Source organism: Periplaneta americana, chromosome 1 (genome assembly GCF_040183065.1).
Source record: "Periplaneta americana isolate PAMFEO1 chromosome 1, P.americana_PAMFEO1_priV1, whole genome shotgun sequence".
In the NCBI taxonomy this organism is placed as follows: Eukaryota; Metazoa; Arthropoda; class Insecta; order Blattodea; family Blattidae; genus Periplaneta; species Periplaneta americana.
This window is the reverse complement of record NC_091117.1, coordinates 212,682,562-212,708,159: the sequence shown is the minus strand read 5'-3', so window position 1 is coordinate 212,708,159 and position 25,598 is coordinate 212,682,562. Positions and strand designations below refer to the sequence as shown.

At 35.9% G+C, this 25,598-nt stretch overlaps 2 protein-coding genes across 9 annotated transcripts in view; both read right to left on the bottom strand.

The window, feature by feature from the left end:
• Positions 1-447: 447 nt before the first annotated feature.
• Positions 448-17,664, bottom strand: LOC138707884 (reticulon-4-interacting protein 1 homolog, mitochondrial). 3 transcript variants are annotated; one of them, XM_069837922.1, is made up of 6 exons: positions 16,847-17,664; positions 16,529-16,755; positions 11,195-11,392; positions 4,936-5,048; positions 2,270-2,558; positions 448-633 (listed from the first exon to the last, which is right to left on the bottom strand). In XM_069837922.1, the coding sequence occupies exons 1-6, from the start codon at positions 17,118-17,120 to the stop codon at positions 520-522; spliced, it is 1,215 nt and encodes a 404-aa protein (XP_069694023.1). In that variant the 5' UTR covers positions 17,121-17,664; the 3' UTR covers positions 448-519. The 3 variants fall into 3 exon arrangements, with proteins under 3 accessions (XP_069694023.1, XP_069694037.1, XP_069694032.1); XM_069837936.1 differs by having other exon boundaries at positions 17,214-17,659; XM_069837931.1 differs by having other exon boundaries at positions 16,529-16,772; positions 16,847-16,984.
• Positions 17,665-21,831: 4,167 nt separating this feature from the next.
• The window catches only part of LOC138707872 (protein argonaute-2-like), a 129,983-nt gene continuing 126,216 nt past the window's right edge, over positions 21,832-25,598 (bottom strand). For all 6 annotated transcript variants that reach the window (XR_011334410.1, XR_011334409.1, XM_069837902.1 and 3 more), the window contains one exon: positions 21,832-22,229. The gene's annotated coding sequence lies outside the window, so the exon portion shown is untranslated. The remainder of the gene's footprint in view (positions 22,230-25,598) is intronic.

Here is a 25,598-nt window from a genome sequence, read left to right as displayed (position 1 = left end):
GGGACATAAAAATCTGTCCGTATATGAGGAGTGTCCGTAAGGAGAGGTTTCATTGTAGTTAGTTTAGACCTAAGTATCTAAGAGTAGCCTATAACAATATTAAAAAAATTCAGGAGTAGAATAATAGCACAAGACAACGTGTCACTGTTTATTCTGTTTTCTGGTAATTTATTACTACTTTTTTCTATTTCAGTTATTTCGTTTTTCCTTGTATTGTCCTTACATTATTGAAATATTAATAAACAGAACTTTCAATGTATAAACCAATCATATAAATATGCATAGCACTGATGAAGAACGAAGAAATTATCGTGTGAGAGAATCCCTCAACTACAATCTACTGCGTGAATTTTTCCACGAGTTAAAACACATTTCATTTTAAGGATACTGCCCTAGAAATAAATTTCTTGAAAATCAGAGGCATATTACTGAAAAAACATAAACTAATTATTCAAAGAAATAATATTTATTAATGTTAACATACAAGCCCATAATACAAACAATGTGTTACTACAGATGTCATTCTTCATCTATATTGATTACAATCTTGCCTCGCAAGTGACCAGCCTTCATTCTCTCGTAAGACTTGGGTAACTCTGAGAATGGAAATACCTTTTCAACAGTTGGACATATCTGCAAATCAGAAAAACAAGTATAAGTCTAAAGCAATAAGCAAAAATAATTCGTCTGATACAGTGTTATCTTGCACTGCAGCAACATGGTTTAAGGCAGGCCTGAGAAAGTTAGGAGCAAGATCATATCTTTGATATTAGTTTGTCATGCCGTACTTCCACCCCACCCACCAATGTACTCTAGTAATCATGTCTTTAGGGGGACAGTGGCGGCACATGTTTCATTGGTTTGTATATTGTCTGCGACTGAGTCCCTCAATTAAAGTTTTCTCTGACTTTTGTACACAATCTTGCCCCTCCTCCCTCCCCAATATTTCCAAGAATTCGGTATGTATGCAATGCAAAACAATTTTGTGAATGTTAGCAGAACAAGAAGAACTAACGATGAAAGAGTAATGGAACGGAGAAAAATTCTCTCCGGCGCCGGGACTTGAACCCGGGTTTTCAGCTCTACGTGCTGATGCTTTATCCACTAAGCCACACCGGATACAACTCCGACGCCGGTTAGAATCGTCTCAGATTAAGCTCCAACTCTCGGGTTCCCTCTAGTGGCCGCCCTCTGCACTACGTCATAGATGTCTATGAACGCAGGACCGAAGTCCACACATGTGCTGAGGTGCACTCGATATGAGTGACTAGTTGGCCGGGATCTGACGGAACAAGCGCCGTCTTAAATCACGAAGTGATTTTTACGCATATCATATATATTACTTTAATGTACCGAAGTACATATGATATTTCCATGCAGATATTCTGCGTCATCATACGATGAAAGAGTAATGGAACGGAGAAAAATTCTCTCCGGCACCGGGACTTGAACCTGGGTTTTCAGCTCTACGTGCTGATGCTTTATCCACTAAGCCACACCGGATACAACTCCGACGCCGGTTAGAATCGTCTCAGATTAAGCTCCAACTCTCGGGTTCCCTCTAGTGGCCGCCCTCTGCACTACATCATAGATGTCTATGAACGCAGGACCGAAGTCCACACATGTGCTGAGTTGTATCCAGTGTGGCTTAGTGGATAAAGCATCAGCACGTAGAGCTGAAAACCCAGGTTCAAGTCCCGGCGCCGGAGAGAATTTTTCTCCGTTCCATTACTCTTTCATCGTATGATGACGCAGAATATCTGCATGGAAATATCATATGTACTTCGGTACATTAAAGTAATATATATGATATGCGTAAAAATCACTTCGTGATTTAAGTCGGCGCTTGTTCCGTCGGATCCCGGCCAACTAGTCACTCATATCGAGTGCACCTCAGCACATGTGTGGACTTCGGTCCTGCGTTCATAGACATCTATGACGTAGTGCAGAGGGCGGCCACTAGAGGGAACCCAAGAGTTGGAGCTTAATCTGAGACGATTCTAACCGGCGTCGGAGTTGTATCCGGTGTGGCTTAGTGGATAAAGCATCAGCACACAGAGCTGAAAACCCGGGTTCAAGTCCTGGCGCCGGAGAGAATTTTTCTCCGTTCCATTACTCTTTCATCGTATGATGACGCAGAATATCTGCATGGAAATATCATATGTACTTCGGTACATTAAAGTAATATATAAGAAGAACTAAGTTTTGGCAGCTTCTTCTGCATGTTTCTGATGTGATGACATTAGTAAATACAGTAAATCCAACTTACCTTTCCTTCTTCTACTAGAGAAGTGATTTCCTTGATTGCTTCGGATAAAGGAAGAAAGAACCCCCATCTGAGTGTACTACTTTTGCTTGTGACACCAGTTTTCACATTTGTAGTGAACAAGTCTACAGAGTTCTTCATCATGCCCATAATCAAGCCATACTCGTCCACATTTCTCAACATAGGGGATCTCAGGGTTATAAACTTTGAAAGATTCCAGTCTTTTAAACAGTCTGCATAGTTCGGGCCAACATCTGCACCCAGCCCAGCTGCGTCCAAAATAATGTCATACCTAAAACATGTACAAATGAACAGAACAATTTCTCCCAAGATGGAATGCAGACTTGTTTATTACTATAATGTTTTGTATCTTCAACTTGATAAGGTGTGGCTTAAATATTTTGTAGCAAACGAAGTCTGGGTTCGAATCCTGCCCAGAGCATGGATATTTGTCTGTTGTAAATACGCTACGCTGCTAATGTATAGGTACTTCAATCTATTATTAAGCACACCTCTTGATTTTCTCAGTCCCAGTTCCTGTAGAGTAATCTTATTACATGTTAAAATTGAATCAAAAAAACTCGTGAAAAAAAAAAGTTACCAATTTGTTGTATGTTCGGAAGGATCCATACTAACATTTCCAATCATACAGACTTCTGACAATCTTTTCACTCTCACTGCTGTCCTTACAGTTGTCTGCGCATGTAACAACAACACACGAAAACATTTCTTTACATGAAGTATCAAACTAGGGTTTCCATACCAAGAACACTAAAATTCTGGACATTTTGACGCGAAAAGTGTGCCTGGGCCTTATCATTTCATACTTCCCACTGCCGATACTAATAATGAAATTAATGACTATATCATATTAATAGCACAACAAGATAACATTAAATTTTATTTATTTTGTAGTTACATATTGTGACAGCTGCGTCGGGATTCGAATGCGCGTCCGACAGGGCGCTGCAGTGTGGCGCGACGTAAGGGGAACGATGGCACGCTGGGCCGCGGCAGAGAGGGGGAAGTAAAGCAGCTGCGACGTCGGGGAGAAATCCAGAGAAGTCTCGAGAGGTGCCATCCTCTCGGTATCTGTAGAAATTTCGAGTATCGTACTTTCTGGAAACTATGGTTTAGTGATAAAAAGGAGATGCGAAGAAGGAGTCAGGCAGTAGTTGCTAGTATTGGACAGCGAGTGAACCAGCAGCGCCCAGGAGTCTAGGGTTCGACATGCGAGTGAACTTGAGCAGCGTCCAGGCGGAAGCAACGCAGTTGGAAGACTTGAGTTCGAGTGCAGTGGACTGTCCCCGGAAGTCCTGAGTTCGAGTGCAGTGGACTGTCTCTAGAAGCCTTGGGTTCGATATACTGTGAACTTGAGTGAATGAGCTAGAAGAACTAGCCAAGGCAACGAACTGAGAACAGACAGTTTTGTTTTGTAAATAGTGCTTTGTGAACATTAGTTAAGATTAGCAGTACATTGTTGTTTTCAATAATCCAAGTGTATTGTCATTGTCGTCTGTGGAGTGCAATAACGAATACTGTGTTGCTGTGTGGAGTCAAATACCCATTGTTGACGGGAGTGTTTAAATTAAATTATAGAAAGTGATTATTGTTGTGACAATGAAAGTTACATTATTGTTTGAATTAAAAGTTACAATATTGTTTACATGTACATTAATGTTTTGTGTACCAGTCATACTTACTGATACTGGCTCAGTTTTATTTTTGTTTACCTGGGCATAGTGCCAGTGTAGAAAGGATTTTTTCTTTAATAAACAGTCAATGGACTGATGAAAGGAATAGGATTATAGTACCTAACCTCTGTAAAATCAATTTTAATGTTATAATTTAATTTTTTGCACGATCGTGTTTTTTACTGTATTTACAGCTACTGTTGTTAGAATTCCCACACAGAAACTTGTTGCTAGGGAAACCATTCTTCATAACATAAATCTATACTGAAATAGACCCATTGCAGCGCACTTATTGTTACTTAGTTACCATTACAGTGCACTTATTGTTACTTAGTTACCATTACAGCGCACTTATTGTTACTTAGTTACCATTACAGTGCACTTATTGTTACTTAGTTACCATTACAGCGCACTTATTATTACTTAGTTACCATTACAGCGCACTTATTGCTACTTAGTTACCATTACAGCGCACTTATTGTTACTTAGTTACCATTACAGTGCACTTATTGTTACTTAGTTACCATTACAGTGCACTTATTGTTACTTAGTTACCATTACAGCGCACTTATTGTTACTTAGTTACCATTACAGTGCACTTATTGTTACTTAGTTACCATTACAGCGCACTTATTGTTACTTAGTTACCATTACAGCGCACTTATTGTTACTTAGTTACCATTAGTGCACTTATTGTTACTTAGTTACCATTACAGTGCACTTATTGTTACTTAGTTACCATTACAGCACACTTATTGTTACTTAGTTACCATTACAGCGCACTTATTGTTACTTAGTTACCATTACAGCGCACTTATTGTTACTTAGTTACCATTACAGTGCAGTTTTGCGAAGGCTTTGGAATAATATTGCCGTATATTTTCAACGCAAAATATGTTATATTTGCAATTTTAAAAATATGAACATGCAAAAAATATTGTACAATTTGCATGTAGAAATTCATGTGTCACTTACTTCCCACACTCTCGAATTTGTTTCTCTGCATCAGGCTGTGTATAATCAATAATAGAGTCAGTCCCAAATGATTCCAAGAAGGGAACAGCATCTCCACGACATGTGGCAATCACCTAAAGACAAATAACAGAAGAATCTGGATGAAACTGATGTAATACCAATCGGTGCTTCAGCTGACCGTCCTTACAGTCTGAATAGGGCTATAGTCTGCGTTGGATTCAGACTTTTTCCCAAAGATAGAAATGAAACAATAGAAGGGGAAGAATTGATATAAAATGGTATGGAGTACAGATGAAGAGCAGGACAAGTCTATACGAGCTATTCCATCTCAAATCGACCAAAATATAGAGAAAATTTACCTTACAATTTCTAAATACAATGAAACTTTTTTTGTACGTAGAGAGCTGTGATACATTGCTTTGTGCAAAGTATGAGGCGTCAGAACTTCATAGTGTTTAAATTTAAAATATTTAAATTTATCGTATTTTCATAAAATTAGCAACTTTAAATTGTTGTAGCTCCGAAACCCTTTCACCCAATGATCAAAATCATGGTTTATTTTGATGCTGAGAAATTAAAGTTTATATTGACATATAAACAGATTTTCTTACTTTTTATGGAAATGGAGAAATTCAGATTTTTCCTCATTAAGACGCCTTTGGCCAGGAAAAATTATTTTAAAAATATATAGTTAGATTCTGCATTGAAAGTACAAATAAACACATATTTTTTACTGATGGTATGTTGATAAGAAAGTATTGAAAATATCAAATAAAGAAAATAAATAGTACGCACGTGAACTAACCAGCTGACTGTGAGACGGGAGCTTAGCCGAGACAAGCAAGGCCAGGAAACAGACACGGCTGGGGTAGCTTTATCACAGGTTTTCATAAACACAGGAGTAAAATGACGCCCAATGCTCGCTTATCTTCAGCTCTCGGCCAGTGTGTGCGGTACTGCGCCGTTCAAGTCCAGGTGTGTGAAAATAATTTATTTAATACCCTCGAAACTTATTGCCGAGCCACTAAGCAAACAATGCCGAATCCCTCTTAATAATGCAAGGTTTTTTCTCAATATTTTTTTACATTTTTACAAATGATCAAAAAGCCTAAAAACAAGTAAAATCAGATTATCTGTCTCTCTGTGTACAATAAAAATAAGGCTTACTTCTTAACATAACTTACTAAATGTCAGCTTCAAAATGAGCTCTCGTTCAATGTTCTGCAGTAAATGGTTCCAGAGTTCTGAGCGCTGAAAGAGGCTTGTTTTTATAAAATACGCTAAATTTGTCGCTCAATAATACGAAAACCGTTTGACTTTCGATAGTATATTTTTGAAAATGCACTCCCCTCAGCACCTTGTATAAGTAGGGAAAAAATTAGAGTATAAAAAAATGCGAGGTTCTTTACTGATCGATTTCATATGGAATAGCCCATACACACTTAAATCACTGGTTGGACCCAATTTCCTACCTCCAAATTTCGACATGGGCCAGAAATGACCGACAGATTTTATCTGGAGCCCTGGACGGGTTATTTTATGTGCTATGAACCTACGAATGAGTCTCCCAGCATTACTTGCCATCCAGAAAAAGCCAGACTAAGAGTTTTATCATCTTTCAAAATCCACTGCCCTCAGCTGCGAACCTTTGATTCAACAGCTACCGTCAAGAATGCAAGAGAGGATTGTGAATTACATGAAATTAGACAAAATATTTTTTCAATGGTAATTAATGATTTCACTTCAATTTTTATACAATATATCAGGACTGTCGCTGGGCAGTAACCTGAACACAAGTGTCAGCGTCACATTGTTGACAAGTAACTCCATTTGTTAGCACAACCATAAAGCACAAATAGATGTTATAGAGTTACCAACAACGAAAAAAATACATATATTAAAAAAAAACTTTAATTTAGGCACTATTATTATTATTATTATTCATTATTATTCAAAATGAACCACGAAACTGACAGCAATTCAATTATTATACTAATCTAGTAAGGTCTTTGTTAGTTTAATTGGTAACAAAATATAAAGATATTTTGGAATTAAATCATAAACACAAGAACACCATTTTGTAACACTTTGTAAAATCATTCGAATAAACTAGAGAATGAAAGGGAACAGTTTCTAAGGAGCTCTACCGTAAAATATTAATATTTACTCCATTTTTATTTTATTTTATTTTTTTGGTGCAGGGAAAATACTCGTAAAAATAAATAATGTCTTTGTTAAAGGCTAGTATTTTCCCTGGATCAAAAATACAATACAAATGAAGTAAAAAATTATTATTACCTGGATCAGATTTGTGCCAAAATTCTTTATGTACACATTACTATGACTCACTACAGCCGTTTCCTTTCATTTCCACGTCATCTGAGTGTTTTTACAAAGTAATACGGAATGATGTTACTGTGCTTATCATTTACCTTTCAGCATGTAAGAAAACATATGTGTGAAAATTAAAGCATGGGTGCAATTGCTAATGAATTCAATTGCCACAGGGAGTTTACCACAAGAACATCTAAGCAACATAACATTTTGCTGATTTTCAATTGACAGAACATTACATAGTATAGCTCTCTTTCATGCCCACCAGGGTTACCACACGTCCTGGATTTCCCAGGATTGTTCTGGATTTTAATGGTGTGTCCTGTGTCCTGGATTAAGGTATATTTGTCCTGGAATGCCAAAGAGACTGGGAAAACACAATTTTTTGCTCATTTAGGCTATATAAAATTAGTTTTAAAATTCCTTACTTTTTTCAAGAACCTGTGCCACCTATGTTTAATGTCGTCGTCAACGACACCTGATGCTTCCCATCAGGTTGTATTCAAATAAAAACTATAATACCCGGTACTATAGTTTGTATTAGGTATTATATAATATCAACTTTCTTTACTCTGTTTGGAAGTTGATTTATTACTGATAAGATTTAAACACTGTATCATTAATTTTTTCTGTATAGATCAAGCTGTAATTCTACTTGAAGCAAGTAAAGCGATAGGGTTGGAAGTAAATCCCAAAAAGACTAAGTATATGATTATGTCTCGTGACCAGAATATTGTACGAAATGGAACTATAAAAATTGGAGATTTATCTTTCGAAGAGGTGGAAAAATTCAAATATCTTGGAGCAACAGTAACAAATATAAATGACACTCGGGAGGAAATTAAACGCAGAATAAATATGGGAAATGCCTGTTATTATTCGGTTGAGAAGCTTTTGTCATCTAGTCTGCTGTCAAAAAATCTGAAAGTTAGAATTTATAAAACAGTTATATTACCGGTTGTTCTATATGGTTGTGAAGCTTGGACTCTCACTTTGAGAGAGGAACAGAGATTAAGGGTGTTTGAGAATAAGGTTCTTAGGAACATATTTGGGGCTAAGAGGGATGAAGTTACAGGAGAATGGAGAAAGTTACACAACGCAGAGCTGCACACATTGTATTCTTCACCTTACATAATTAGGAACATTAAATCCAGACGTTTGAGATGGGCAGGGCATGTAGCACGTATGGGCGAATCCAGAAATGCATATAGAGTGTTAGTTGGGAGGCCGGCGGGAAAAAGACCTTTGGGGAGGCCGAGACGTAGATGGGAAGATAATATTAAAATGGATTTGAGGGAGGTGGGATATGATGGTAGAGACTGGATTAATCTTGCTCAGGATAGGGATCAATGGCGGGCTTATGTGAGGGCGGCAATGAACCTCCGGGTTCCTTAAAAGCCAATAAGTAAGTAAGATCAAGCTGTAATAGGACATTATTTTTGCAGACTTTATCAATATTTCAAAGGAAATTTCATAATCTAGCAAAAATGTAACAACATTTAAAGTTTAGGCCCTATATAATTATTTGAAATACATAAAAACTAATAAAATGAGTTGTATTATAAACTGAATTAATTCAAATGTGTAATCATGTAAGGTACACAGTAACATCACCTGTTCCGGATTCCTGACGACAGAATCCACTATAGGATTAGGAACGTTCCGGATGGTTCTAGGCCTACTCACTGTTGCTTTAGCTATGCCAATATTATCCCCTATTAATAACTGAAAAGATTCAGTGGTGTAAAATTTTAGTATACCTATAGCATAGGAGAAAGGCATATTTCCTTTGTGTATTATAACCTCTCACGAATTTCGTCTACATACTAACTTTCTGACAACTGTTTTCGAAAGTCTATAGCTCAGTAAAAAAATTCGTTCACAGGTAGATTTTCGAAAACATCCATCCTTACACCTCTCTCCCAATGATGTAGGCTACATTTAAAAGGTCTAAATACAGCAATTTTGCATATACAGTGTAATACCACAGTTTAGTATATAGAGTTGCGAAGCTCAATACTTACTAAATATGCAAACATAGACAGTTGAAATATGCATCCATAGATAGTTGCTAGCCACCAGGATCGCTACTATCGCTTCATCACAGACTCTTTCCCTAGCAGACGATAAAATGTATTGTACTTTTGATATCGTATTCTTTTGAAAAATTAACACCTTCCTTCCACTATTGAAATACGAAATACATAAGTTTTATATATTATTTTCATAAAGTATATATTATATTTTATAAACTCACCTTCCTGGATCTTTCGGAAGGATAACTCTGATCTCTTTTTCTTAGAATTTATAGTGCTACAAACGTCTCCTTGTTCCATATTATTACTCAAATTATTGTATTTTAGCCATTTACAGTTATTACAACCGATAACGAACATTTCACAGTTTACACAACTTTTCACAACAATGCGATATACGGCACAGGCAATGCCTTTTCGATCTAGACCAGGCCGTAATGTATGTTCGGGTTTTCTATTTCAGTGTATGGAGCTCAGTGAATTATTATATTATAACTTTATTGCATATCATAGCTAAGTTTTATTTAGTGTAATGTGTCCATAAGTTCCCTTTACTTCTTGTTGCATAATAGCCTATGTTGCAGAAATAATTACAACTGTGTTATTTTAATGTGAAGAGAATTTTACATGTTAACATAATCTTTTCGCATCAACATTTTAAGTTTAGAATGGAAGCTATTTTGAGGTTTAATAAAAAAGAATTTATATTGTGATTTTAATATAGCACATCTACCTTCCTTGATAAAGACAGAAAATTTATCATACCACTCTTATGAAATTAGTGTACGTACGATTGTTACTTCGTCTCTTAGGTAGCAGATAAATACAATAATTCAATACTCAATTGTAGTATTAAAATACAGAAAAATTGAATGTGCGGAGTATCATACATGACATTATGCTTAATTATAATGTATAATTGCGAATTTAGGAATATAAGATGTAGTAAACATAACCTATAATATTTCCATATGAATGGCAGGGCATTGGAAACCACTAAAATTAGATAGAAAGGGGCAACTGGGACAGTAAACATAACCTATAATTTCAACATATCTAAATATTTGTGTGGTGCAACTGAAAATTATTGAATCGTGCATAAATGAATGTAGAAGAATTTCGCAATATTTAATCGAAATAAAGGCAGGTATTACACTTACGAACAACGTAATTTTCACACCAAAAATAATATTACACCTTAACTCGCAAGGAATTATGTCTGAAGTATCTCCTAATCATTGTTTTAAATTTTATTAATGCAATTACACTACATTTTAGAGAAATATATGTTACTTTTTATGCATTCCAATCAATTTACATGGTTGAAACGCCACCCTTCGTGATCAGGTTAAGCGAGTCTGTTAGATCACGATGCCAGTGACACAGTCTATTGTTCCTAGTACACACAGCGCTCCAAGCGGCTAGCAACTATCGTGAGAAATGCAAAAAATCATCCCAAGCTTCGCGACTGTATATACTAGACTGTGGTAATACACCAGCCATTTTTAACACTTCTTCTATGGTTTTAACACAAGGAATTCTGATGTTATCTTAACAAACAGTTTAATAAATTGTTAAACTTAACAACTGTTTATGAAACAGTTTTTGTATTAAATTACTGTTAAATAAGTAGAACAATTTTTTAATTTGTCTTCTGTTGGTGAAACCAGTCCTCTGTAATTTAAAGGGGACCATTCAATATAGAATTACTATTACCTTCCTTGATAAATTTGTATTTTGAATACCTCAATGCGAATATAAAAATCATTTGAGGACACTGTTAAAAGTAACACATACTTACTTAAATATTCTGATACAGTATATTTCAATTTCAGCTTAGAGAAAGAATGATAAAACATTATTAAAGGAACTTTTCTGAGCTTACTCACTTGGGCTCCCCATGCTTTAAGTAATTGGATCGCTGCTGTACCAACACCACCTGAACCTCCAAGTATGAGAACTCTTTTTCCTTTAGAAGAAGTCCAATATAAATCACCAGTAATCTTCAAAACTGACCAAGCAGTGACAGTAGCGTATGGAATAGATCCTGCTTCAACCATAGACAAATTACATGGTTTTTTATGCACCTACAAACAAGCAAATCTGACTTTAAATGTCTGGATGATGATGATGATGATGATGATGCAGTAATAATAATGACAATATGATAATAGTAGTAATAATAATAATAATAATAATGACAATAGTAAAATAATACTTACGGCTTTTAAGGAACCTGGCCTGTATGCAATAGTGCAGTAATTCCGACGTTTTTCAGTTATAGTTTTCAAAGAAATGAAAGAAGATTAGCCTAACAGCAGAAATTTATCAGCAATCACAACAATCGCGACAAAAAAGGGAAAGTTTAAACAAACAGGATGTGATCGTGAATAGCAGTGCATGTGCATCCACTGAACTCTCTCAAGCACCGCAAGGAAGCGAAAAAGGAATAGGGGAGACTGTTGTACCTTTAGCATAGTGTACCTTTGAACATTTTTTGTTTTTTATTTTTTGCTACTACCTAGATGTCTCAAACTGAAGTAGACTGTAGGGAAAGCCACTAAGTAGATCAGGGGCCTGTTTCTCAAAACTCACGGAGTAGTAATACTAGTCTGTACAGTAGTAATAATAGTTTGTTTTACAAGTCTGTGTTTCTAGAAGCTACAAGGGTAAAGTAGTAGTTACCAGTTCACAGACTAGTAATATTGGTCGATTTCACCAGTTCCTAAGAGATTCTGTGTCTCAAAATGCTAATCTAGTTGATTATGCTAGTATTCAACAGGAATATTCCTACAAGACTCTAAAGACTGGTGATTTCTATATTATCAGTTACCAGTGACAACCTTTCTCAGATAATCAAAACAAAATATTGTAGTTATTTTTTTTAATATATATGGTTTAGTGATTCCGATTGAAGTAGTAAAGAAGTTGTTGTGAGAAGAGCTAAAACTATATCGAGAAGGAACAATTATTATCCCTTTATGGGAGCATTGTTTATATATAATGAATGGTTTAAAAAAAGTGCTGAAAAGCTTGGAGAGTTGTTAAATATAGTGGGACTTGCCATAACAAGACAAACAAATAGAAGTCATGCATTATCAGCAAAGCTTCAAATACAAATTGCTCTACAAATCGGGATGTTGATTATTTTCCAATGCCATCTGGTTTTTCTGCCCTAGACCAGCAACACATGCAGAATTTTTTTCCTAATAATCTGATACCAATTCATCAACGGCAGTAATTTTTGCTGGCTTTCCTCCTCCACTGCCAGTTCTTCTGACATTGTCAACTAGAGCCTACAAATTAAATACAAAACGACACTAATTTACGAATAGATCAAAAGTAAAACTGAAAAAAAAAAAATTAGCGAATTTTTCAATTCATAAGTGGCATTCATGTCGCCAGTACACCCACTAGCTACATAATGTGTTCATATTATGATACTGTGAACTTGAATTGGTACTCGTCAAAGTTGCTTTCTTAATGTTGGGCCAGTAAGTGTCCCTAACGTATGCATAATCTTTGTTCTGAGGTATCAGTTCCATAGCCTCACAGATTACAATTTTTTTTTGTCCATTCGTTTACTTTATCATTTTTTGTTATTATGCTTGAAAAAGCACCGAATGATATATCCTTTGATTCATTAATCATATTGAGTATAGTTAATTTGCTTTCAATTGATGGAATTTCAAGAAAAGAGAGAAGTAACAACCAAAACACAAACAACTTAGCCTTCTAATATCAAATAACAATACCTACCAATGGCTATAAACAAATGAACTCAATCAGCTGACTAGTGAAAGAGATCATGTGACTAGTGAAAAATTGTCACAAGTTACTAGACTAGTAAAATAGTTTGAGAAACAGAATCTACTAGAGCTGGTGAAATATACTCTGGTAACTAGTAACTGGTGAACTACTAAACTAGTATTTTTGAGAAACAGGCCCCAGGTCGTAGTTTTGGTTTGATTTATTGCAAAATGTGAGTTCTGTGAACGAAAGAATCTTTTTCAGTACCAAAAGTAAACATTTCGTTCAATCATATATATTATATAACATAAAACCCGATTGTATTTATTACCATCCATTAAGTACAATGTGTTCCGTATCATCTGGGGAGTAATGACATATTTTAATTTCCGTGATTTATTCGAATCTCTAGTTTTGGTAGCCATATTTGTTTAAACGTGCACCCTCTTGTACCTTTGAACACTGAACATCTTGTACCATGGAACATGTTCCAAAGTACACGATACTGTTGGTTTTTGTCTTTCTTTTATATTAAGATCATGTCACTAAGTCTGGAGATAAGAGGCCCCCAGTTGATCCGGATGCCTTGAAGAAAGCTGTTGAAGCAGGTATTGTTCCTCCAGGAAATAAAATCTAAATCAGAGAAGCCTGGTATGGTTTATGATTGCAAATACATTTTAAATATGATTGTCAGTTTTTACAGCTATATTCCCACCTATATTCCATGTGTTCCAACTTACAAGAGGGTATGTTCTAAATACATGAACCTGTTGTACCTTTGAACATATTATATTTTATTTTTTCCATCCTTAATAGATGTGTAGAACAGGAAAATATATACACGAAGTTGTAAAGGAATCTTCAATAATTATTTAAAGTATTTTAATTTAAAAAAATATAATTTCCCAAAATTAAAAGAAAATAAAATATGACGACCCCAGGCAGCGCCCCAACTTCGGCGTCAAGTGCAAGATCTTCGAACTGGACGTTTGCCAAGGCATCGGAAAGGTGTGTCTGGTGTACATGGACAAGAGCGAGTGCGAATCCGATCTAAAACGAGAGGACCCCAAGATCTGGCTGCTGGACAGAAGTTTCGAGTGGCACTACCTGGCTGCAGACTTCACGCAGTACTTCCGCATGATGCTGGTACACCAGGGTTTCCCCCAGTGGCAGTTCAAATTCACGCCCATGGACCGTGGGCTGAGCAAATGTTCGTGTTGATCGCACCGCATCTGCTCCAATCTGATGTGAATAACCCACTCACACAGAGTGTGGACTGGTGTGACATGCCGTATAACCACCTCGACCCTGCGATCTTCAAGACAAGAGCGAAGAGCTCCAAGAAGAAGTCAGACCCAGCCAAGGTCAAACCATCCTGAGCAACTCTGTGGGTGTACGAGTCATAACAGAGCGGCAGAAACAACTTCTGTAATACGAGTATTACACTAATATTCGTGTTTATTTAGAAATTTCATGACTTTCCATTTCAGTGTTATAGAAATTGAAACTAAATTGACAATAAAATTAAAGTAATGAATAAACTGAATTCAAAGTGTTGTGAAACAAGTTTTGACTGTACTTTCACTACTTACGTGAAGGTGAAGGGCAGAAGGACGTGGGTTAACTTTATATAGGTACTAGCAACGTCTTTGGTTTCAACACAGTATAATATATTCTTGTGCCAGATAACAATAAATTATTAATAAGTGAAAAGTGTTTAAAGGTACAACAGTCTCCCCTACATGTAGAGTTCAACTCGGAACAGAGAAAATTTTCAGAAATGACAGTAATAAAAAACTGAATATCGGCATATAAGACACACTCTGTGTGGCTCAGAGACGAAAGGGGTAGCTTGCTCGAAAGCTGGGTACGTAGCAAACCTTAGTTTAGACAACTTGTACACAGGTACACAGTAGACAACAGTGTTTGGGAATGCGCATAGCTTGAGGGTTAGCACAATAGATCAATTTACTTCAGATCATTTTTTCCCCCGGCTTTATTTAGTTGATCTCATCATGCTCGATCGATTGACACTTCAAATGTCTGGAACAGTTTAGATTTCTCAGAGTTATGTGCATCAAATGTAGTTTTCCAGACATGTTTTGTCCCTTCTGTTTCAAAGGTCTTGAGGATTTAACTGGTTTCATGTGGATGTTTACAGTTCTGGGACTCCTTTGTCTACATGATGGTAGACCTATATTTTCTGTTTTGCTATGTTAATTTATCCACAAGTTAGAAGTCATTCTAATATAACATTTTTTTAATACTGTTACCGAGCAGCTGGTGACTTACCATGCAGAATACGAAGACGTAGTTCTACATCAAAATCATATGTCCAATTTTTCATGTTTACAACAAATTTACCACTATTTTAGCTATTTGATACTCCAAAAAAAGTTCCCCTTTTTTTACCCATAACTTTCAAAACAGGCTACGCCACTACTAACGCAATTCTAATCTTGTCTCTAGATCTCGATTCAAATATCTGTACAATAGCACTGAATGTTATTCAGAAGTGCCCTCCATATTCTAGACAAAATTTGATAACACAATCCCAAGAGAAAAAATGGAACTCTCTGCATCAAAATCCACAGTTAATTCCCGATTTACCACGAAAATCGTCTGTAAGTTAGCTGCATTTAGATTGGCAACAGGCCATGATTGTTTGGCCAAACACCTGCATAGAATTGGATTATATCAGTCTCCTAACTGCCCATTGTGCAACTCAAACCAAGAAATGTATTCGGAACACCTCAACATCTGTGCTTCAGTGGCTGGTCATGATAATATCTTTGAAAAATATTGGAGTGCAAGAGGTCAAATGACTTTATTGCCAAATGCCTGGCATTAGAAAACAACACCAACAACAACATATTCTAGACTTTAAACTTATAACTGATTTTAAACAGTTAGGCCTAATTAGTCTATGGTTAGTAACAGTAGTTTACAACATGAAAACACTGTAGGCTTACATACTGAAGAAAATATGTGACTAAGTAAGTATTTGTATGTGGGAAAGACATTATGGTAAACAATTGATAACATAATAGTACAATTTTCGATGCATGTTTTAATAGTGAGTACGTACAGCATATGATAAATGTCATAATCTCACTTCAATAACCTATAAAATGAGAGAGGACACTGAGGTTTGTGAAAGATTAGAGTACCAATATAGGTATGGTTAAAGGGGTTAGGCCTAGCTAAGTTACATGCTGAAATCTGTGACAGCATTCAGGTCTGTGACAGTCCCCAGTTTCTGACAGATTATTTCAGTGATTTCATGTGCTACGAATTGGTGTAGTCGTATTCAACCTTCGACAAACTCTGTAATTGATGTCTGACTTCTTTCTGCATCTCACAACACTTCGATGAAATTTAAAAAAATTATATATTTACTTTCACATTGACTCTTAATAATTTTTTTCCTGCTAGGCTACATGAACAAATTGTAGAAGAATTATTATACTCACCAAAGACTTGTTAACTATTACATATTGAGCATGACAGCCTTGTTGGTGTGGAGGAAGAGCACCCCAGACTTCATCTCCAACATTCATATTATGCCCAACCTCATGTCCTTTGGCAACAACTCTGCCTGCAAAATCTCTGCCAAGAACTAGAGGAAATTCCAACGTTTCACTGAAGGAACATGATTCTATTTGTCTAACTTTATTTAGAAGCACTGATCCATATCCACCTGAAAAAACCAATGGTCTTTACGGAAATTAATGTACAAGTATGTTAATAATACATTTCCAGTAACCTACATAACCTAACTTTTCTCTTACCCATCACTGCTAAATCAATGGGATTTACCGATGAAGCAGACACTTTAATTAAGACATCACTCGGTCCTTTAATATGAGGAATTCGTGCAGTTTCCGACAACTGCAATTCCTCCAATCCTCCATAAGAGTGTATTTGCCATGCCAACATTTTAGATCCATTGTATTCCTTTGCAATTTTCGGGGAAGCTGTCGTGTAACTTCTCAAAGAAAAGGTTCTGCACTTAATAGTGCTATATAATGCGCGAAGTGACACCAGAAGCTTCCTTTTGTGCATTTTGTTTACTCCTTGCTCGTCTTATATAAATGTCAACCTGTCAAAACATCTAACGAATATTCTTCATGACTACCGTGCCAGTGGGATGCTTACCGGTATTTACAGTCTGTTATTTGTCTATGATTTACAGCGATCTTTAAGGTACGGTCACACGTCGCTACTTTTATACTGCAGCTGCAAAAGTTGCGTGTCGTGTTCACACGTAAGCCAAAAGTAGCGCGCTGCACGCTACTTTTCGTGCTGCGCAACCCGAGTGCTGCAAAAGTTACAACTGGAGGTTGCGAGTCTGTTCACACCGTAAGCAACGGTTCACACGCAAGGCGCTACTTTTGCAGCCGCAGTCATGCTGCAGGTACCCATCTCCGTGTTGACTTCTCAATATACATTTTGTGGTTATGTTCGCATTATTAAGAAACTCATGCGAAAGCTTCCTTATCTATTATTTGCTTTTCTGTCGTATCTAGTATTCAGAAATTGACATTATTTTTACTATAAAGCTTTTAAAAACGCTTATATACTTAAATGATAACCAACAGTATATTCACGTAATCAATGTTGGCAACCCTCCTGTTTGGAACTACGCTACGGAAAATTAAGCTCAGACTGTGCTGTGTATTTAATAACTATTACAAATAATTTATTTTCATCACATTTAACATTAAAATATATCCAAACAATAAAAGTATCATTGACACATTTGGGTGGTAACACTGGTTGCAACCGCAGCAAAAGTTTCAACAAAACCGATATCAAAAATGCTGCGGCTGCAACCCTGAGAACCCTGTTCACACGTCGCTACTTTTAAGTTGCGCGCAGCATGGAAAAGTAGCGGGCAGCAGGTTCGGCAGCCGCTACTTTTCGGGTTGCACCGTTGTTCACACGTCGCAGTACAAGAGTTGCGCAGTTTTTTGTACTGCAGCGCTGCAAAAGTAGCGACGTGTGATCGTACCTTTAGTGTTGCCAACAGGACGGAAATTCCGTCAGCGGACGGGAAATGATTGGCTTTGACGGGTGACGGATATTCTGGCGGAAATTACGATTTACATCGTATTTTGACTTTTTTTAGCTGCTGGCAAATTTAAAAAAAATAGCCATTTTAATTTTCCAAAACAGATTTTTCTCTACACAGGAGAACGAAGGCCTCAGAGACCCGCCCTTTTTACTATAGCATCCCTGCATGTTTATTAATAATCACTAGAGAGCGGAATTTAGGCAAAAAGCTATTTTTTTCCTTGACACATACAGGCTTGATATTTAATATTTACATGTCTCATGGAAAATATAGGTATAAATAGAGGTTTATAGTGCCTAAAAATGCCTATTTCGACGTTAGTGCCTATTTTTAAGTTTTTGCATTTTTCGTAACTGTTTACTGTTTTTCTTAACATCCTATACCGTTTACATTCCAAGGATAACAACGCCTTCCTAGCAGTGAACGCAATAATAGAGAAATATGTCTGGGCCACCCCTTCTCATTCTTACAATCTTTCATTCCTAAAATTCCAACTTTCAGTCGGCCTAAATAGCGTAGTCGGTATAGCGGTGGTCTTCTGTGCTCGAGGTTGCAGGTTAGATCCCGGTCCAGGTCAATGGCATTTAAGTGTGCTTAAATGCGACAGGCTCATGTCAGTAGATTTACTGGCATGTAAAAGAACTCCTGTGGGACAAATTATTATTATTATTATTATATCTTCTCTGTCTGTCAGCAATTTAACACAAACTCATTGGGTTGTACCCGAATAAGTATTTTTTTCAAGACAGATAACAACCCCGTCGTTTTTTCTCACCATTTGTAAGTACAGCAGTGAGCGACACAATAGCCACAATAGGTGCTGATCATCTACTGTGAAGCAAACTATACAAATGTGATTGGTGAATGAAAAACAGTCTTAGTGATATTCTTTAACAAAAATGCCTATTTTTTATTTTATAGAGCCTAAATAAAGGAGTTTAAGAGCCTATTTTAGGCGCCTAAAGTGTCGCTTTTTAGGACCTAAAATTCCGCTCTCTAATAATCACCAATAAAATCGAGCAAATCCGTTGCACTTTTTTGTAGACTTTTTTTTCCTACCTAAAATATTTCAATCTCTAATCTCAGGAAATATTGGCCATATTGAAGAATGGGATGCGATGTTGTATTCCCTCGGCTTACTTCAGACACGACAGCATCAAAATGGGAATCCCGAAAACAAGTTGATTTTCGAGAAAAAAAAAACCTATGCCCCCGGGCATACGAATGGTAGAGGACGACAAAAATTTAAAAATTGTTATTTTCGAGTTCCCAAAACAGACTCTTTTCTATAACAGGAGAATGAAGGGACTGAGGGCCCGGTCTTTTTTACTGTAGAATGCCCGCATACTTACCAGTGACCCAGCAATAAAATTGGGCTCCTCCATTGCACTTTATTTTTGCCGGATTTCTGCAGAAATTAAGGCGCTATGGAAGATCAGGATGCGGTACTGTATTCACCCATGACCCACCTCAGATGCCGTAGCATCAAAATCAAAATCCCAGACACAAGCTGATTTTCGAAAGAAAAATACCAAGGCTATAAACTTCTTCACCATAACCCGGACGAATGAGCAGTGGGAAGAATGCTCATGTGTCAGGTAATCTATGGCGAATTCTCGGCCTCATCTCGCGAAATATCATCTTGCTATCACCAATTCCATCGACGCTAAATAACGTCGTAGTTGATACAGTGTCGTTAAATAACCAAGTAAAAATGAAAAGAATACCCATAGGTGGTATGAATACAGTTTGTCGAAGTCTATCAGTGGTGCAAAGGACAACCCTTTACTCTCAGGCATGTGGTCAGTAGTGGATGGCAAATTAAAAAAAAAAATGGTATTTTTGAGTTCCCAAAACAGACTTTTTTCTATAACAGGAGAACGAAGGGCCTGAGGGTCCGGACCTCTTTGCCGTAGAATGCCCGCGTAGTTACCAGTGACCCAGCAATAAAATCGGGCTCCTCCATTGCACTTTATTTTTGCCCGAGAAAAACAATTTTGCTGGGTTTGTGGAAAATAAAGGCGATATCGAGGAACAGGATGCGGTGCTGTATTCACTCATGACTCACCTTGGATGCTGGAGCGTCATAATCGGAATCCCAGACACAAGCTGATTTTCGAAAAAAAAAAAAAAAAAATTACCAATACTTCTATTCGGCCAACATTCTCGCCGCCATAATCTGGGGGGCGAATGTGCAATGGGAAGAATCCTCATGGGTGGTATTAATAGAGCTTGTTGCAGTCTATCTGTGGTGGAAAGGACAACCCTTTACCCTATCCCCCGGGGCATGTGGACAGTAGAGGACGGCAAAGTTTTAAAATAGTAATATGCATTACAAGAGCGGTATGTTGAAGTTTTCATGTTCGAGGAAAAGTTTGAAAAAGCGAAACATAGTTGAGCTTTTTTAATTTCCGATAATTGAAAGAAAACATACCGCTCATGTATCATATATTATTTTGTGCGAAGATCGTTTATTACATACCTGAAAGAGGAATTTCTAATTAGTTGCAATGAAATCTCCATCTTGGTTTCTGTTCAATGACGGCAAATTTGCAAACAAAAATATCTATCTTCAACATTGTTGCTTTAAAATGTTTTCTGTGTTTACTATACTCCAGCAGGCCGTGATATACGTCTGTCTTTTTTTTCCCCGCAGTCTATGATGAGTCTGGAATCTTGTTGATTTTTTCATGGCTTCCTTAATGTTACTTGCATCACGAATGCAGTAACTTTAGTGGAGTTGTAGAGTTTACTTAATTTTAGCAAATATTTAAAAACAATAATTAACAGTGCAATTTAGGTGAAATTGCAGTGGTAAGTTTCCAATTTATAATTATTACTATATTGAACGTCTCTAAAAATAATATGTTAAAAGCCTAAAGCAGTAAAATCAATATGTCACTTAAGCAGTAAGAAGAGGGAAATTGTTGTGTGTGTTAGGTTGGGAATACTGAATGTGGAATTTTAGACTTTCCGCGGATTGGTTTTGTGAGGAAACCAAGCAAATATGCACGATCTCGCACAAATGGTATTTTTGAGTTCCCAAAACAGACTTTTTTTTCTATAACAGGAGAACGAAGGGGCTGAGACCCTGAACCTCTTTACTGTAGGATGTCTGCTTACTTACCAGTGACCCAGCAATAAAATCAGGCTCCTCCATTGCATTTCATTTTTACCTGAGAAAAATATTTTTGCTGGATGTCTGCGGAAATAAAGGTGATATTGAGGAATGGGATGCAGTACTGTATTCACCCATGACCCACCTAAGATACCGGAGCATCAAAATCGGAATCCCAGACACTAGCTGATTTTCGAAAGAAAAATACAAGGCTATAAACTTCTATTTGGCCAACTTTCTTGCTGCCATAACCCGGATGAATGTGCAGTGGGAAGAAAGCATTAGCTTTATTAGTATGTGTGAAAAATCAATTACATAAGTGGTTTCTGACCAGAACAAAGTCATTTCACAGAAATTTTATGGAGTAGTTGTCAGTCTGGAGTCCAAAATCTAATGTTCGAAAAGTAACTAATATCCTGTATTACTTAGACCGAATAACAGATATAAGTGCAGTAAAAAAAATAAGTAAATAAATAAAATAATAATAATAATAATAATAATAATAATAATAAAGAAAAGGTTGTTATATCCAGAAAGTAGCCTATTTAACAGATTCTTATAGGTAAAAAAGATACACTTGATATGCTATATAAATTTTATTTCAAATAATAAAGTAAATGACATTCATTCTCACATCAAATTCAGTAAAGAACAATAAAATGACCTGGTTTCCCAAAAAAAAAAAAGTAAATAAATAAAGGGGTGGTATGTAATAATATAATAATATGAATAGGAATATAAAGCAGAGATTAGAAAAGCATGTTTAATATCATCTTTCCACAAGATTCCACAAAAGAAATATCTAAACTAAATATTACATTTTGGATTAGTATGCAAAATAATACAAGTAATATAATCTTAATTAGGTAAAATATAGAAACTTTCACAATGAATTAACTCTGAGGTGCACTTCACTGCTCCAGAAGGGAAATGCTGAACATATTTGTAGCCAGTTTGCAGTACATGTCACGGTGAAAGCCTGTAAGAAATTATTTTAAGATAATATAACATTTCAGAGAGGGAGAGGGGGGAGGGGTAGTGTTTGAGAGAGAGAGAGAGGGAGAGAGGCACGCGCGCGTGCGCACACACGCACACACACGTACGTTCCAAGCATTCTTACTGAGCCACAAAGTTGCTGTGTGATTTCCTTTGAGCCTGGGTTTTCCTCATTAAGCCAATTCTGGTGGCAATTTACATTGTTAATCTCAATTTCAGTCAGTTGTCTGAAAAGTACTGAGAATACATATTTTTTAACTAAAGATTTGATGCAACTTTTCTGTTAATTAAAACTATGATGGTAGTTCACCTTCCTAAATTCATTAAAGCTATAACAATTATGTATGTATGCTGATGACACTACATTCTTATGTTCTAGCTCTACTCTGAATGAATTACATGCTCTAACCAGTGATATTCTATCACACATGGCTTTATAGTTTGAATCTAATGGTTTTTTGCTTAATCAAGAAAAGACTATCAACATAACTTTTACCCTAAATCATGTAATAAAAAAGGACAACATACAAAACTATACCAAATTTCTAGGACTTTTTATAGACTCCAGTTTAACATGGGAAAAACATATCGAATATATATGCACAAAATTATCAAGAGTTATATATTTATTAAAGAAATTAGTGACTTGTGTTTCTCAAAATTATTTAAGATGTGCCTACTTTTCGTTCTTTCAGTCGATAATTAGGTATGCCTTAATTTTCTGGGGAAATGGTAGCAAAATTGGGATTGTCTTGATTTTGCATAAGAAAGTCATTAGAATTCTATGTCAATCAAACTAGCTTGAACATTGTCGACCTCTTTTCAAACAATCACAGATATTAATTGTCATAAATTTATATATATACGACCTAGTCCTTTACACTCGACAAAATATAGACAATTACTTATTAATAGCCAATATACATGATCATGAAATTAGAAACAGTAAACAAATTAATATCCCATACTGTAGATTACATAAAACTAGTACAAATTTTTCTGTCATGGGGATGAAATTATATAAAAAGCTTCCCAGTCAATATTATTAGTTACCAACCAATAGTTTCAAAGCTAGATTTTATAATTGACTTTTAATTAATCCTTTCTACTCTATAGATGAGTTTCTTAACATAAATTCACATGAAATTGTTTTTAATAAATGAAGTTATTTATATTAATGAATTTAAATACTATTATAGTCACAATCATGCCATGGTATGAAAGAAAAATTTCACAACCTCGAGCGGGAATCGAACCTGCGACTTCCTGTTCTCCGGTCAGGCGCTCTACCACTGAGCTATCGAGTTCGTCTCACGCCAAAGGCTTGGAATTATCCTTTCATACTGGCGACAAACATCGTAAGATGAAGATTATTTATATTAGTTACAATTATTATTCTGCTGCTGAGTTTTTCAACACAAATTTGTATGAAATTATATTTTAATAAATAAGTTTAATTGCAATTTAGTTAGTTTTCTTCAATTTAAAAGTTTCAAATTATTTCATGTTTTCATTGTATTACTTAAATTTTACTGTTTCTATTATTAGTGTTTTTTTTTAATCTATTTATATGTTTTTTTCAATGTATTCTGACGAAGCCTAAAACTGTATGTCTAATGGCCAAATAAATTGAATTGAATTAATTAATGACCATTTTCGGCTCGATGTTGGCCATCTCCAGATTTATAGAGAGGTTCTTGCTTCTTGCCGATTTCTTCTTTGATGCCTTGGTGGTGGATTTCTTTATGCTCGATAGTATTTTATCAAATAGAGTGTGCATTCTGAAATTTAAATGTGTGTTGAGGTTATGTTGTGGATCTGTTTTTGTATTTCTGTATACAATAAAATATCATTTTTAAGGAAATCCTGCTTTTAAGGAATACTTTTCAAGTGGATTTCGTGATAAAGAAGCCCGAAATATCGATTCAACTTTCAATAATCAATAGTACAGGCATATTCGATAATGCATCTCAATCAATAGTAATGCAGCACCACACAGGAGTATTATTCTTTATGGTCTTGCTTAGCGTTGCTTTCACAGAGTGGTTGCTCTGTTTGCTTTGTTGTCGCAAGTCGTGTGAATCCTGTTTCCAAGTTTTTTTTTTTGTTAATTTATGCTGTTTATGATCGTTATAAAGGCGACTAAATGGAAGAAATTAACTATCAGACAGAAAGTGAAGATAATAAGGGATTTCGAGTCTAATCATGAAATGAGTAGCTTAATATCAAAGACGGACATCTGACCTCAATCAAAATCTAGATAGCTGTGGTTTTTTATACAATTTTTCATGCTTTTTCCAGTTATAGTGAAACCATATGCAAACTCTAACACTACATTTATAAAATAAATTGTGTAAATATTACAGAGAACACTGTGAATTAAAAAATTGTCTCTAGATCAAAACTATGGAGACGACAGATGTCCGTCTTTGATATTAAACGACTGAAATAACACTATTGCATAAAGCAAAAGAAACATGGTTTCCCAACTATTTTATTATGAGGAATAAATAATAAAGAGATTTTAAATGCCAAGTTTCAGTATGGTTCGGGTTCAACCAAATAGTAAAACATTCGTGCTACACCATTTAGAGTCAGAAAATATTATAATGAAATTTATTGAAAATAATAATTGTAGGCCTAATTGAATTATTATAATGTTTGCTATAACATACATCTAGTACTAGTTATTTTAGCATCTCCTTCCCATTTTATGTAAACCCCCTTTTAAAGAAAACTCCTATTTAAAGGAAAAAAAGTAATCCCTCAGAGATTCGTTAAAAAGAAGTTCCACTGTAATTCGTGTTTAGTTTCTAGCTTTTTGATTCAATATGCAGGATTTCCACGTTTGTTTCTATGTTGCTGTAGTTGTGGTTGGTGTTGGTGATGTGTTCCTTGTGTGATGTTTGAAAAGATCTCCCAGTTTGTCTGATGTAGAAGTTGTTAGAACTATTGCATGTTAATTTGTAAACTCCTGTTAGGTGTATTTGTTTGTCTTATGTGTTGAGATGATTTTGTAGTGTGTTTTATGTTCTGTATGCAATGTTGTGATTTAATTTCCTGAATGAAGATGCGATCTTGTGTGTTTTTTGTGTTGTGTTGCTTTGCTTCTTGTGATTATTTTATTTTTATTTTTATTTTAGTTGGTTATTTATCGACGCTGTATCAACTACTAGGTTATTTAGCGTCGATGAGATTGGTGATAGCGAGATGATATTTGGCGAGATGAGGCCGAGGATTCGCCATAGATTACCTTGCATTCACATTATGGTTGGGGAAAACCTCGGAAAAAACCCAACCAGGTAATCAGCCCAAGCGGGGATCGAACCCACGCCCGAACGCAACTTCAGAC